The following is a 13,613-nucleotide window of genomic DNA, read 5'->3' as shown; positions in this document are numbered from 1 at the left end:
TAGACATTTCCACATCATTTATATTTTCATTTTTTGTCTCACAGTCCCTACCATGCAGCCCATCTCCTTTTTGAACTCTTAATAAATTTTCCACAAAGAAATTGTTACTGCCTTGCAATAAAGCATCACTTGTACATCCTTCAGACCACTCAACACAGAGTTATCTAAATCTGTGTCCCCCAAATTGCAATTCCCAAGGTGAAGATAAAGATCTTTTGCACTTTCAAAGCTAGAATTGATGCACAAACCCCTATTTTGGTAAGAGCATTTATTTGCAGTAAGTACTAAAATCTGGATATATAGTCAACAAAGTGGAATGAGCCAAACAGTCTTTGCTAAGGTCTATCTGAAGTGGCTTACCATATTAAAAAAGAGAAAACAAAACTAAATAGCAGCACACAGAGACCTAAATAAAATAGATAAAGTGCCACAGAAAGAATTTAAGGGCCCAGCATGATAGTCTAATGGCTAACTTCTCACCTTACAACCCTGGGATCCCATATATGCAACAGTTCCTGACATGGCTGCTCCACTTTCCTTCCAGCACCCTGTTTGTGGCCAGGGAAGGCAGTCAAGGACGGCCCAAAGCTTTAGGACCCTGCACCTGCAGGGGAGACCCAGGAGAAGCTCCTGGTTTCAGAACAGCTCAGCTCTGGCCATTGTGGCCACCAGCACATGGAAGATCTTACTCTCTGTCTCTCCTTCTGTGTATAAATCTGCTATTACAATAAACAAATCTTGAAAAAAAAAAAAAGAATGTTAAGCTCAAAACAAATTGAAAGCAAGGGAAAACGTTTGAAAGAAGATAATTACAAAAGCTTCTCTATGGCTTAGAAACTTTAGTTGAAAATAGTTAATTCTTGTTTCTACTCAAGTGAATAGTTATAAAAGTAAAGCATCTGGGCTGGCTGAAATTCAGGTTTTTATAAAAGGTTAGAATAATAAGAAGCACATTACAACCTAAAACACAAGATGAGGTAATTTGACAGATCCAAGAAAACCAGAGCCAAGAGTTTCAAGCAAAGAAATAATGTAATCCAACTGGACTTTTTTTAGGAAACTGCCAATATGCAATAATGGCTTGGAAGAAGATGAAGAAGAAAGCATAATGAGAAACTAACACAACCCTGGTAATTAAATAATTATTGAAGTAGCCAAAATGGAAATGCTGTTCAACTCTGTTCTGGAAGTGAGGAGATTATGCTAAGGCAACTGATTCAAATTTACCTGTTCCCAGCAGGGTAGCCTAGCTACTGAAGTCCTCATCTTGCATATGCCGGGATCCATATGGCCGTTGGTTCATGTCCCAGCTGTTCACTTCCCATGCAGCTCCCTGCCTGTGGCCTGGGAAAGCAATGAGGAAGGGGCAAGGCCTTGGAACCTTGCACCCGTGTGGGAGAGCCAAAACAGGCTCCTGGCTCTGGACTGGCTCAGATCAGACCATTTATGGCCACTTTGGGAGTAAGCCAGCAGCTGGAAGATCTTCCTCTCTGTCTCTCCTTCTCTGTAAATCTTACTTTCAAAAAAAAAAAAAACTTAAAAAAAATTACCTGTTACTGTTACAAGCTTCCACTATATATTAGAAATGCCTTAAAAATAAGTTATTCAGGCCTGGTGCAGTAGCCTAGTAGCTAAAGTCCTCGCCTTGCATGCACCAGGATCCCATATGGGCACTGGTTCACGTCCTAGTGGCCCTGCTTCCCATCCAGCTCCCTGCTCATGGCCTAGGAGAGCAGTCGAGGACAGACCAAGGCCTTGGGATCCTGCACCTGTGTAAGAGACCTGGAGGAGGCTCCAGGCTCCTTGCTTTGGATCAGTGCAGTTCTGGTCATTGCAGCCATATGCGGAGTGAATCAGCTCACAGAGGATCTTCCTCTCTGTATATCTGACTTTCCAATAAAAATAAATAAATCTTAAAAACAAAAACAAGGTTATTTCAATACCCAATTTCAGCTTAAGTTCTCAAAAAATGCTAAGATTAATCATGCATCTGCAATATGAATCCTTATGGGCTACAGTATTCACTACTGTGCAGCGATGAACTTAGTACACAGAGCCATACAAGTGGACTACTAATTCATGGTCAATAGCCAAAGTTTACTACCAGCATTAACCATTTGAAGACTGAGGGTCAGGTAGGCGTACAGGAGGGAGGAGGATTTGAGTAATTTACATAACATCAAGACAGAGCTGACTTGAGACTATGGGAGTTTCAGTATTCCTGCCTGGAAGTACCTCTCTGCTTTGTAAAGTAGGCCAACAGATCCAATTAATTGTCATCCTGCAGATCCCATCAGTGGTTCAGCACTCCAGCCTGGAAGTATCTCTGTTTGTAAACCAGGCCCACGATCCAATCAATTCTCCTACACTACAGAAATACTTAGACTTTAAGTAACATCTCGGACCCAGCAAGGTGGGCTAGCAGCTGAAGTCCTCTCCATTATGGGTGTGGGCTCATCAAGCAATGGGTGTGTTCAGTCCAGCACAGGAAATGGACTAAGTCTGGGCCAAGGACCCACCAGTGTGCATAATGTCTGCCACTGGGAGGAAACATGATACAGCTGCTTGCAGAACTCCTCTGTCAAGACACAGTCCCTGCAGGTAAGCACAAGAACCAAGTCTGAGAGCAACCTACATCAGGCCAGGTTACAGTACCTGCCTGCATACGTGTGGGTCAGTTCTGAGGGCAGACCAGGCTGGGTCAGTTCATAGCACCCACTGGCAGATCTGAGAACCAGGACAGGGTACAGGCCAGGCATGGTTGGACTGCAACACCAGCCAGTTCACATTAAGGTCAGGATTGGGGGCAGTTGTTCTCATCCATTTTCCCCATTCCTTGAACCCCCCCAGTGACATCCCTCTCAACTATGTTTATATCGTTATGTGTCTGACTCAATCTAGTATACATAAAATCGGAACAGCAGTCATTTCAGACTGTAAAAATTTGCTCACCATTTAATGCTCATGATCAACAAGATCAACAGCACAATTCTGTTATAAAAGCACACATATACTTAAACAAAAATATAAGCTACTAAAATATAGTAGCAATTTAACGTGATTTTGTGAACAGCAAAGAAAGTCAAAAGTGTTTCCTAAGAAAAATCATGGGTTTGTGGAAAAGGAGAAAGACAAAATAAAAAGACTTCAGTCTAAAGAACTTCAAACTTCACAAGGATCTCAGTAATTACCCTCAGATGATCTATACAGTAATACTCAAAAAGAACACACTGAGAAACCTGTCCAATGGAACCAGAAAAATTGGATATATGCAGCTTTACTTTAATTTCAAAGGAGATCTCAAAACTTGCTTTGAATTTCAATAAGCAGGTACTTATTTTCTCAAAATAGGTCTGTCAAAAATCAAGGGAGAAAGGCTGATGAGCTAACGGTCAATCACACTGAAGCTTGGGCAAAGGACTGTCACTTAGTCCATGTGGAGCTGTAACAGCTCTTCACAAACACCTTTGCAGCAAGCAAACCTCCAACAATAACCCTGCCCCATCTTTTGTTGTGATTATGAGCATTAATTTCTCAAAAATACTTCACCTTATATCCTTACCCTTTAGCTACTGGAAGCTATATCTACAAGGAAAGGCAATCCAAAACATTGCTAAACAGAAAAGGTTACAAAAGAACAGCATGAAAGCATGTCAAAGAGCATAAAATAAAAATGAGAATCTAGGGCCCAGCGCAGTAGCCTAATGGCTAAAGTCCTTGCCGTGCAAGGCGAGTCACTATCTCTTTAACAGTATTAGAAAAGGAGCTAACTGTGTGCACCGCTTATTGTGCACCAGCTGCTGGTCTAAGTACTGTACATAAACTATCTCCCCAATTCAACTCCAACGCGGACTAGTGAGAAGGCTGTCAGTCCAGAGCATCTGCACTTGTAATCCACACTGGCCAAACCAAGTAAGGAGCGAGGGGACAGCACAGTGGCATAGCGAGTTAAGTTTTCACCTGTGGCTGGCATCCCACATGGGCACCAGCTGGAGTCCCAATTGCTCCACTTCTAATCCAGCTCCCTGCTAATGTGCCTGGGAAAACAACAAAGGATGGCCCAAATCCTTGGGCCCCTGGACCCATCTGGGAAACCTGGAAGAAGCTCTAGACTCTTGGCTTCAGACTGGGCCCAGCTCTGACAGCTGCAATCATTTGGGGAGTGAACCAGCAGATGGAAGATCTGTCTCTCCTCTTTCTGTAAATCTACCTTTCAAATAAAAACTAAATCTTAAAGAGAGAGAAAAGGGGGTGAAAAATTCCTTTAGGAAAGGAATAAAAGGTTAGGATGAAGAGGTTAGGAGCCAAATACACACCACACCAAGTTTATATTACTGCGAAAGCTACAGAGTCACTGAAATATTTTAATCAGAAGAGCCATATGATTACATTTACATTTGAAAAAGATTGCTGTTAGCTACCTGGAAAAAGATGGGTAGCCAAGTAGTTAAAGACTGTTGCAACAATCTATACAAAGAAGTGCCAGCAGCTGCATGAAAACAACCAATTCAAGAACTATTAGGAAGACAATGGAATCTTCTGAATGTGTCTGGCACATAGTAGGTAATGTGTACTACTTACAATGCAAAGAGCTACAACTACAGAAATCAAAAATGGCTCTCATAATCTTCATCTTTGTGTTTAAAATGAAGTATGAAGCTATCAAAACAGAGAAAAAGCAGAATGGATGAAAGTTTCAACAGTTTTGAACATGATGAATTATTTAAAGCATATTGAACTCCAGTAAAAAGTTAAAACTACCATATGTATACAAGTTATCCTTATAGCAACAGCAATTCTACAAAAAGTTTTATCTCTCTTTACAAAGTTGAAGAGGGAACCTCTCCCCACAGGTTTCTGTTTTGTATACTTGCTAGGGCTTCCAAGCTCTCCAGCTCCAACAATATTCTAAAAACTGGAAAAAAAAAATGTCACAGGCCTAACTGAACACAGGAAAGGTCTGTCCATTCAATCATTTTAGGAGAATGATGTGACATTAATATTTGTGGAGATTAATCTGGTTCTGGTTTATGACACTCGAATGAATAAGCATGACTAAACATGTCCAATGTTAAGATACTCTAAAGTCTTTATCTGAGTAGGAATGCAAATGTACCTATAAAACAAAGACAGGCTACTTGCCACAGGCAGAGGAACAACTCAAAGACACTACTTGGGTTTCAAGTTACATATTTAGAAATTTAAAATGTATCAAATGATGAATGAAGAATGAAAAACACACTGGGTTCTTCTGATTTTTTTTTCTAATATTTAAATAGCAGATCACCAAACTGAAATATAAGACCAACAGGGAAATTCATCAATAAATCATTAGTCAATAAACACTTAGAGTGCTTACCATGTACCAGGCACTCTCCCTAAAGGAAAGGATAGAAATGAAAAGTTCTCATCCATGCAGAGTTTACACTCCATACAAAGGATACCAATCAATCAGGGGAATGTCAAGTAGTCAAGTGCTAAAGAAATGGAAGGGGCAAGTCAGACAGTGGGGAGTATAATCATCTCAAAACACAGGAAAGAACCCGCGTGTGCCTGCAGATAAAGAATTTACAGTTTCTCTTAAGGGGAAATGGGAAACTACTGGAGGGGCTATGAGCAGAGTGAGTGACATTATCTGACATCTTTTCAAGGTCACTGGTCTTGGGACAGGCGTTGTGGCATAGCCTCCTAAAAACCTTTATCTGTGACACCAGCCATGACCCAGGCAAGCTCAAAACCCAGCTAGTCCACTTCCAATCTAGCTCCCTGCTAACGTGCCTGGGAAAGCCATGAAGATACCAAGAGTTCAGGTGTGCACATTAGGGACCCGCATTAATCTCCTGGCTTCAGACTGGCCTGGCCTCAGCTGTTGCAGCCTTTTGGGGAGCAAACAGCAGATGCAAGACCTCTAACTTTCATATGAATAACCATTAAAAAAAAGTTTTTAATCTTAAGCATTTGCCCTAAAGATGTAGTAAACTATGAAATTGCTTGAGCTCACTAACCGCGTATTATTCGCTGAGTAATAGTCCGGTAAACAGTACGTGCCAAGGGTTTATTAGATACAATTTTCCAATTCGTTATTAGTATTATCAGTGATATCTAAAGTTCCATCCAACACTAAGACTCAGTACAACACATTTAAGCCACAACAACAACAAACTGGCGTTAAGTGCCTATGACATAAAGCCACTGTAGCAGGCTCCCTTCACACAGTATTTCATTGATTTACAGAACAGAAAGACGTCTCTTCACAATTTTCAAAATAACTGTGAGCTAGGAAATGGCAGAGAGGACTGAATGGCTTCCAAGCCCTCCAGCTCCAATAATTTCTCTACAAATTGGGGGGTGGGGGGGATAAATTTCAATACTTATCTTTTGTGTGCCAAAGGGATTACTAAGAACATTCAAATCATCCCAAAATTCTTTCCTAAAGCTCAATTTCCCACCATTACTAACTAGCTTCTGGACAGGGCATGCTTGGGTAAACACACACACAAACCAATCCTGCTGAATCGATGCAACCAGTACCTACACTAACGATTCAGAAAGCAAAATAAAAATTATTTCCAACCCCTTTCCTGATTCAATATCCTCCTGCACACTTCCTAAAGTGCAGAGACCTAGTCAAACCAAAGCATGCCAGAAACTAGGGCCCTGGATTCGGCACCTCTCCATGGCTCCCAGCACAGTGGACAGGCCAGCCCTGATCAGTCAGGGGATGAGCCAGCGGCGGGCGCCTCCCAGCCTCCTCCGGGGGACACCCGGGCCCGTGGCTGCCCCTCCGGGCTGCTCCCTCCAGGCCCCGGACAGCCACCCACCCACACACCCACCTGCACGCGCTCCTCCGACACCCAGCCCTCGCTCCAGGCCCATTTCACAGACTCGCTCCCTTCCAAGGGAACGTACCAAGCCCCGAACCTTCTCCCGGCTTCCACGGGGAACGCGCCTCGGGAAAGCGGACGAGCTTGGCCCCAGCCCCTGGGGAGGGTCCTGAACGGGCACCCGAGGCGGCCACGGGGGCTGCCCGTCCTGTCCGGGGAAGGGGGACGGACTGGCATGGGCGCCCCAACACTCACCAACATCCTGGTCGAAGGGGTTGGTAGCAAAGAGCGGCATCTTCCACTAACGTGCCCAGGAGTCCGCAGGGACTCCTCCTCGATACCACAGGAGGCAGGGGCGCCACGCAGGCAAGAAGCCGCTTCGGGCCAGAAGAGCAGCCGACACGGACTCCGGCGCGTCCGCGGCAGCCCCGAGCGACCCACCACCCTCAGTAACCGCGGCGGCAGCTGAGGGGCCGGGGAGGTCCTCGCGCGCAGCCAGCCGGGAAACTAGACGACCTGTGTGATGCCTGACCCGAACCGGCTCTCAAACACCGCCTTCGGCCCAAGTCTAAATAACAGTCATCTCTTCTCGCTTCCTCTTTGGATTCATTACAAAGGGAACTAGGATGAGGGCCTCTGTTTTCAGATTTTTTCCCTTGATTGGGATTCTCTGGAGAATGGGGTCCTTCAGGCACGCCGAAGACGACTAGCAAGCCCAGCCGTGAATCAGACTGAGGAGAAAGAAGGGATCGACTCGGGGTGGAGGGAACTCTGATTAATCCTGTCTCTTGTTTGTTCTCATGGCCTTGTAGTTGCTCTGACAGGGAGTGGAAATTCCTTCGGGTGATCTTGTAAGTGAAAAAGAAAAACAAACAAACAAAAAGCAGTGTATGAGTTCAGTTCGCTCAGGGGCCAGAAACTTGAAGTCATGTGAGCCGAAGGGGCTGGCCGACTCCCTGGAGGGGAGTGTCCGGGCTGCTGGTCCCGCTCCACGCCCCGCGCCTTCCCGGTACCCTGGGGAGGCTCCGGCACCTTTCTGGGGGTCTCCGAAAGCCCGTAGAGTCCCTGAGCAGCTGGGATGAATTAACAGTTTCACAGCTCAGGACTGCTGCTAAACTGAGCCAAAAGGAAAAAGAAAAATCTGGCGTTCGTTATTTTATTGATATTAGGAAATAAAAAGTATCCTCTACCACGTAGAAGTTTTAAGAAGCTTCTGCTAGACTTTTGAGCAGATGTAGTGAGCTCCTCTGTCACCTAGAATGACTTAAATTATACCCAGAATAAGTACTTCCAAATGTGGCATTGGAACCCGTGCTGAGGTTCAGTAACAGCCCTAATATCCTAGGATGCTTATTTTAAAAAGTGGGGCAAATGAAGCCCCACTCCTAAAAGTGAAAAACGCAGTTAAGACAGCAAGTGATGCTTTTTATATCATGTAGACAAAAAGATGAATAAAAAACAGGCTGAATCCTCACCTTGCAGGCGCCAGGATCCCATATGGGCACCGGTTCTAATTCTAGCAGCTCCACTTCCCATCCAGCTCCCTGCTTGTGGCCTGGGAAAGCAGTCGAGGAGCACCCAAAGCTTTGGGACCCTGCACCCGTGTGGGAGACCTGGAGGAAGATCCTGGCTTTGGATCAGCATAGCACCGGCCATTGCAGTCACTTGGGGAGTGAATCATCGGACAGAAGATCTTCCTCTCTGTCTCTCCTCCTCTCTGTATATCTGACTTTGCAATAAAAAAAAATAATAATAATAATAAAATAAAAAATAAATAAAAAGCAGAGGGAAGATCTTCCCTGTCTCTTGCCTTCTCTCAGTAAATCTGCATTTCCAAAAAAAAAAAAAAAACGTCTTTAAATAAAAAAAAGGATAAGCCATCATTGGTATTGGGCAAACAAATTATAGTACATATTAAATGAAGCTATGGATTGATGTATTTACGTAGGCATCTGAATACATGAATTTACAAAGCCATGTAAAATAACATCCACAGTGTTAAAAGACTAAAAGGAAAAAATGAGAATATTATTATATGCTTTAATTGTAACATTCTCACTGATGTTTTTGTTCTTTATGCATTTTTATCTTCCAGATATTGTTGAAATGAGCTTACATTTCTTCCAAAAGCAGAAAGGTAAGTAAAACACAACGTTCTAAACAATATGATACATTAATACCCATTGTTATTAACATTAACGAAACATGGTTTATGTGTCATCATGAATAAAAAGTTCTTCATAAACATTATTATGGATAAGGGAAGGAGAGCCTTAGCTATGGAAAATCTGTTGTTGGTTACTGGTCTGACACAGTCGAGTGACAGCTTCCCCACGTCAAGTTCCTAACTAAAAGTATCATCATTGCTGTGTATCAAAGCCAGATGTTTAGTAAAATGCATTTGAATATGTTCTATGTTCCAGCAGTGGGACCAGATTATTCTGTTACCAATAATAAGATAGTTAACAAATTGTTCAAGCTCTGAATGTCATTGTGTGAGTCATGGAAATTCCATAGTACAATTGATAACATTTTCAAATTTTAATATTTATTTGTTCTGCTGAAGTGATCACATACCATTTTCCGTGCATTCTGACTTAAGAGAGTTAAGCCATTGGCAGTACTTAAGACAGAGAAAGAGATTTTCCGTTGCTGATTCCCTCCCCAAATGGCCACAAAGGCCAGAACTGGGCCAGACTGAATGAAGCCAGGAGCCGGAAACTTCATTTGGGTCTTCCACATGAATGGAAGGTTCCAGGCTTTGGGCCATCGTATGCTGTTTTTCCAGGCTTTTTAGCAGGTAGCTGAATTGAAGTGGAGTAGCCAGTATTGATACCCATATGGGATCCCAGTGTTGTAGGTGGTAGCTTAATCTATTGTGGCACAGTGATGGTCCACACATGGTTTTTTAAACACACAAACACATTTTAAAAGGGTTTTTTCTTTTTACATTTATTTTGTTTTTATTGGAAAGTCAGGTTTACAGAAAGAAGGAGAGACAGAAAGATCTTCCATCCACTGGCTCACTCTCCAAGTGGCTACAATGGCTGGGGCTGAACCGATCTGAAGCTAGGAGCCAGGAGCTTCTTCTAGGTCTCCCACCCTGGTGTAGGGTCTTAAGGCTCTGGGCCATCCTCTATTCGTTTCCCAGACCATAAGCAGGAATCTAGATGGAAATGGAGCAGCCAGGACATGAACTGGCACCCATATGGGATCCCTGCGCATGCAAGGCGAGAACTTTAGCCACTAGGCCATCGCGCCAGGCCCTCACAAACATTTTAGAAACTAAATATCAATTCTACTTTAAAATATTTCTGTAATACTGTGTGTTTAATAGATTCTGTGGTTAATTTTAAAGTATTTTATATGCAGTTAGATTTTGAAAATTCTTGTACATTAGAAACAAACATAAGATCAGGCGTGTGGCATAGTGTTCATAAGTCAGCACTTGTACACCACCATTCTGTACTGAAATACCTGAAACTAAGTCCCCTCCCATCTAATGCACCCCTAGAAAGCAGAAGGTCATCGTTCAGGCACTTGGGCCCTTGGCACCGTAGAGGAGACCTGGAGCTCCCCACTCCTGACGTAAGCCTGTTGTAACACCAGCCGTTGCACATGTGAACCAGCACTTAGAAGATCTCTCCCCATCTCTCTTTTCTTTTTTTTAATGAAATTAAGATTAAAAATTAAGAGAAACAAACATACTAGCATGTCAATAGTGTTACTCCAGGAAAAAAAAAAGTATACTTTTAAAGTTCAGAAAAATAAATATCTCAGGTGTGTTGCTAACAGTTTAATAATCTGCCCAACATTGGAATAATTAATATTTCTCAAATTTAGCCTTTCCTGACCAGCCCCATTTTCATTACTTTAGTTCATACCCTGCTTTGCTCTTAGGTATATAATAGTAATTCCCCCTTACATCCTTGGATTTGCTTTTTGCAGTTTCAATTCCTTGTGATAAACTTGTCCATAACATTAAGTGGGATATTTCAGAAATAAACAATTCATAAGTGTTACATTGAACTGCATTCTAAGTCTTATGATGAAATCTCTCTGCGTCCTGCCCAGGAAATGAATCATCCCTCTAGAGTATATGCTCTGTGTATGCACTGCTGCCAATTAGTCACTTAGGAGCTTTTCTCAGTTATCAAATTGACCACATTCATATAACTTTCATTGCAGCATATTGTCATATTCATCCTGTTTTATTATTGTTGCTTATCTCACATTGTGCCTAATGTAGAAGTTAAACTTTATCATAGGGATGTATGAGAATGTATAGTATGAAAATATGGTACATACAGGGCTTGGTGCAATGTACAATTTCAACCGTATGTTGGGGAGCTTGAAATGTATCCCCATGGGTGAATGGGGACTACTATATTATTTTGGTCTCCTAGTATGTTTTCTTCACACCTACAACTATAGATTGAATGAAATTGCTCCAAATTCCTCTATTGAACTCCTAATCCCCAACAGATTGGAATCTGATAATTAGGTTTAGATGAGGCCATGAGGCAGGGGTCCTCCTAATTGAGTTATTGTCATTAAAATAATGAGAGAACACAGTATGAAGGCAACAAAGCCCTCATTAGAATCCAGCCATCCTGGCTCCCTAATCTCAGCCTTTCAAACTCTAGAACTGTTAGAAATATTGTGTTATTTAAGTCACTCATTGTATGTTATTTCGTTTTGGCAGCCCATGCTGACTAATACTACTATTTATTTCCCAGTCATTCCTCAGTCTACTGCCAGAAGGATTTTCTAATAAATAAATTTGATTATGTAATTTCCTTAACGATTTTTATATGGTTTTTGATCATCCAGCTACTCAATAAATATTAACTCCTCCTGCATGTAAGGTACCACTCTAGTTGCTGGAAATATAATAATCAGCTCTAAGTGATTTAACCTTTCGTTTCTTCTGCTTAACATAGGAGAAATGTGGACAGAGCTCAACAGGGCCCACTTATTTCTCTTCCTCAGTATCAGCAGGGGGTTCAAAGGCTTGAATGACTCTACAACTTAGGCTACAATATGAAAATTTGCTCAGTTACAACATATCTGGCAGTTGATGACCACAGTTGGCTGGGTCACCAGGGCTGGCAGCCAGAATAACCACATGGACCTTCCCACATGTCAGCTTGGTCCTGCCAGCATTTTAGAGAGGCACAAGTCTGCGCATTCTGAGAGACAAGAAGAGGAATTGGCCATTTTCTTAAGAATATTCTGGGAAGTGGGCATAGCATGATTTCAGTCATATTCTTTTGGATAGGTTAATCACAGTGCCTGTCCTTAAAGAGAGAGAAAATTACATTCTTTTTTATTGTTATTTATTTTTTATTTATTTTTAAAAGATTTATTTAAATTTTTTATTGTAAAATCAGATATATAGAGAGGAGAGACAGGAAAATCTTCTGTCCGATGCTTCACTCCCCAAGCAGTCGCAATGGCTGGAGCTGCACCAATCCGAAGCCAGGAGCCTCCTCCGTGTTTTCCATGTGGGTGCAGGGTCCCAAGGCTTTGGGCCATCCTCTACTGCTTCCCAGGCTACAAACAGGGGGCTGGATGGGAAGCAGAACTGCTGGAATTATAATCGGCACCCATATGAGATCCAAGTGCATTAAAGATGGCCATCAGATTAAGAACTGTAGTAGTGGCACATGAGATGCCATTTTTTACAGTGTGGCAAAGACATTAAGACTGGAGGGGACAACAGTGAGCTGAGCATGTGCTGAGCTTGGTGAGAACTTACTGAGCTCATCGCATTGCACTGGTCTCACAGGGAAAATAATACCGACTTTGGCACTGAACGGGTCAAAATAGGTTCTTGTGCCCTCAGACCTAACAGCCAACAGGTTGTGGCGAGATCAGCACCAACAACCTAGCTATAAAGTACTCCTGGTGTCCCTCTAATCCTGAGACCTACTCCAACTGGAAGTGGGAGAAAGGTTGTAGAGACAACAGTGCAGCCTCAGCACGGTATCACAGGAGGTGGAGACTGGTGAGCCAGGAGCTGGTACTACGGAGGCATGGTGGAAATCTAACATAAGAATCCAGACCTGGAACTCGCTGGAGGGAGTGGCACAACTGACTGCAAACAAAGAGCCATGTATCAATTGCAATAAGTGAAATCAAACTGCACACCTGTGGGTGACAGAGCTTAGAAACCTGCCCCAAGGAGAAGAACTAATAACCAGAAGTACAACGACCAAGAGCAAATGAAGAGACAAAGGCACAATGAATATTACTGACGACTTCCCTGCAAAGGAGCAAAAGCCTTTGCCAACCTCGGGGTTCACTGAAAAATACATCAAGAAAATGGGGGATACAGAATTCAAAACACTTGTTATGAAGCTTCTTATCAACAATGAGAAGCACATAATACAGGAGTTCAAGAAATTTAAGGATATGTCACATAGGAAATGAAACAAATGAAAGCTGATATATCAGAAATTAAAATCAGATGGACATATGACTGTGGAGCAAATGAAAAGTACAGTGGAGAGTTTCCAAAATAGAATGAAGAAGGCAGAAGAAACATTCAAAATTAGAAGATATTTCCTTTCACCAGGGGGAAACAAACAAAAAGCTGAAAGCAGAGCTGGGTCAAGTTAAAGTATTCAAGAATTGAAAGACACTATTAAAAAGCCTCCCAACCATCCCAGTACTGGAGGATGGGGAATCGCCATCCAATATCAACCCAAGATCAAAATGTGGTACCCACTCCAAGGCTTTTGCCCATGTGGTTGTGATAGTTGTGAAACCCTTCTAATGTCCATT

General features: G+C 42.6%; 2 protein-coding genes across 2 annotated transcripts in view; one reads left to right on the top strand and one right to left on the bottom strand.

The window, feature by feature from the left end:
- STAM (signal transducing adaptor molecule) overlaps positions 1-7,396 on the bottom strand; it is a 54,712-nt gene extending 47,316 nt beyond the window's left edge. The window contains exon 1 of the mRNA XM_004578579.2: positions 7,080-7,396. Within this exon, the coding sequence (XP_004578636.1) occupies positions 7,080-7,119 (40 nt within the window). The 5' untranslated portion in view covers positions 7,120-7,396. The remainder of the gene's footprint in view (positions 1-7,079) is intronic.
- A 153-nt stretch (positions 7,397-7,549) lies between these two features.
- The window catches only part of HACD1 (3-hydroxyacyl-CoA dehydratase 1), a 42,661-nt gene continuing 36,597 nt past the window's right edge, over positions 7,550-13,613 (top strand). The window contains exons 1-2 of the mRNA XM_036495249.2: positions 7,550-7,675; positions 8,920-8,961. The gene's annotated coding sequence lies outside the window, so the exon portion shown is untranslated. The remainder of the gene's footprint in view (positions 7,676-8,919; positions 8,962-13,613) is intronic.

This window comes from Ochotona princeps, chromosome 10 (assembly GCF_030435755.1).
Source record: "Ochotona princeps isolate mOchPri1 chromosome 10, mOchPri1.hap1, whole genome shotgun sequence".
Classification (NCBI taxonomy): domain Eukaryota; kingdom Metazoa; phylum Chordata; class Mammalia; order Lagomorpha; family Ochotonidae; genus Ochotona; species Ochotona princeps.
This window is presented reverse-complemented; position numbering and strand designations above follow the sequence as displayed.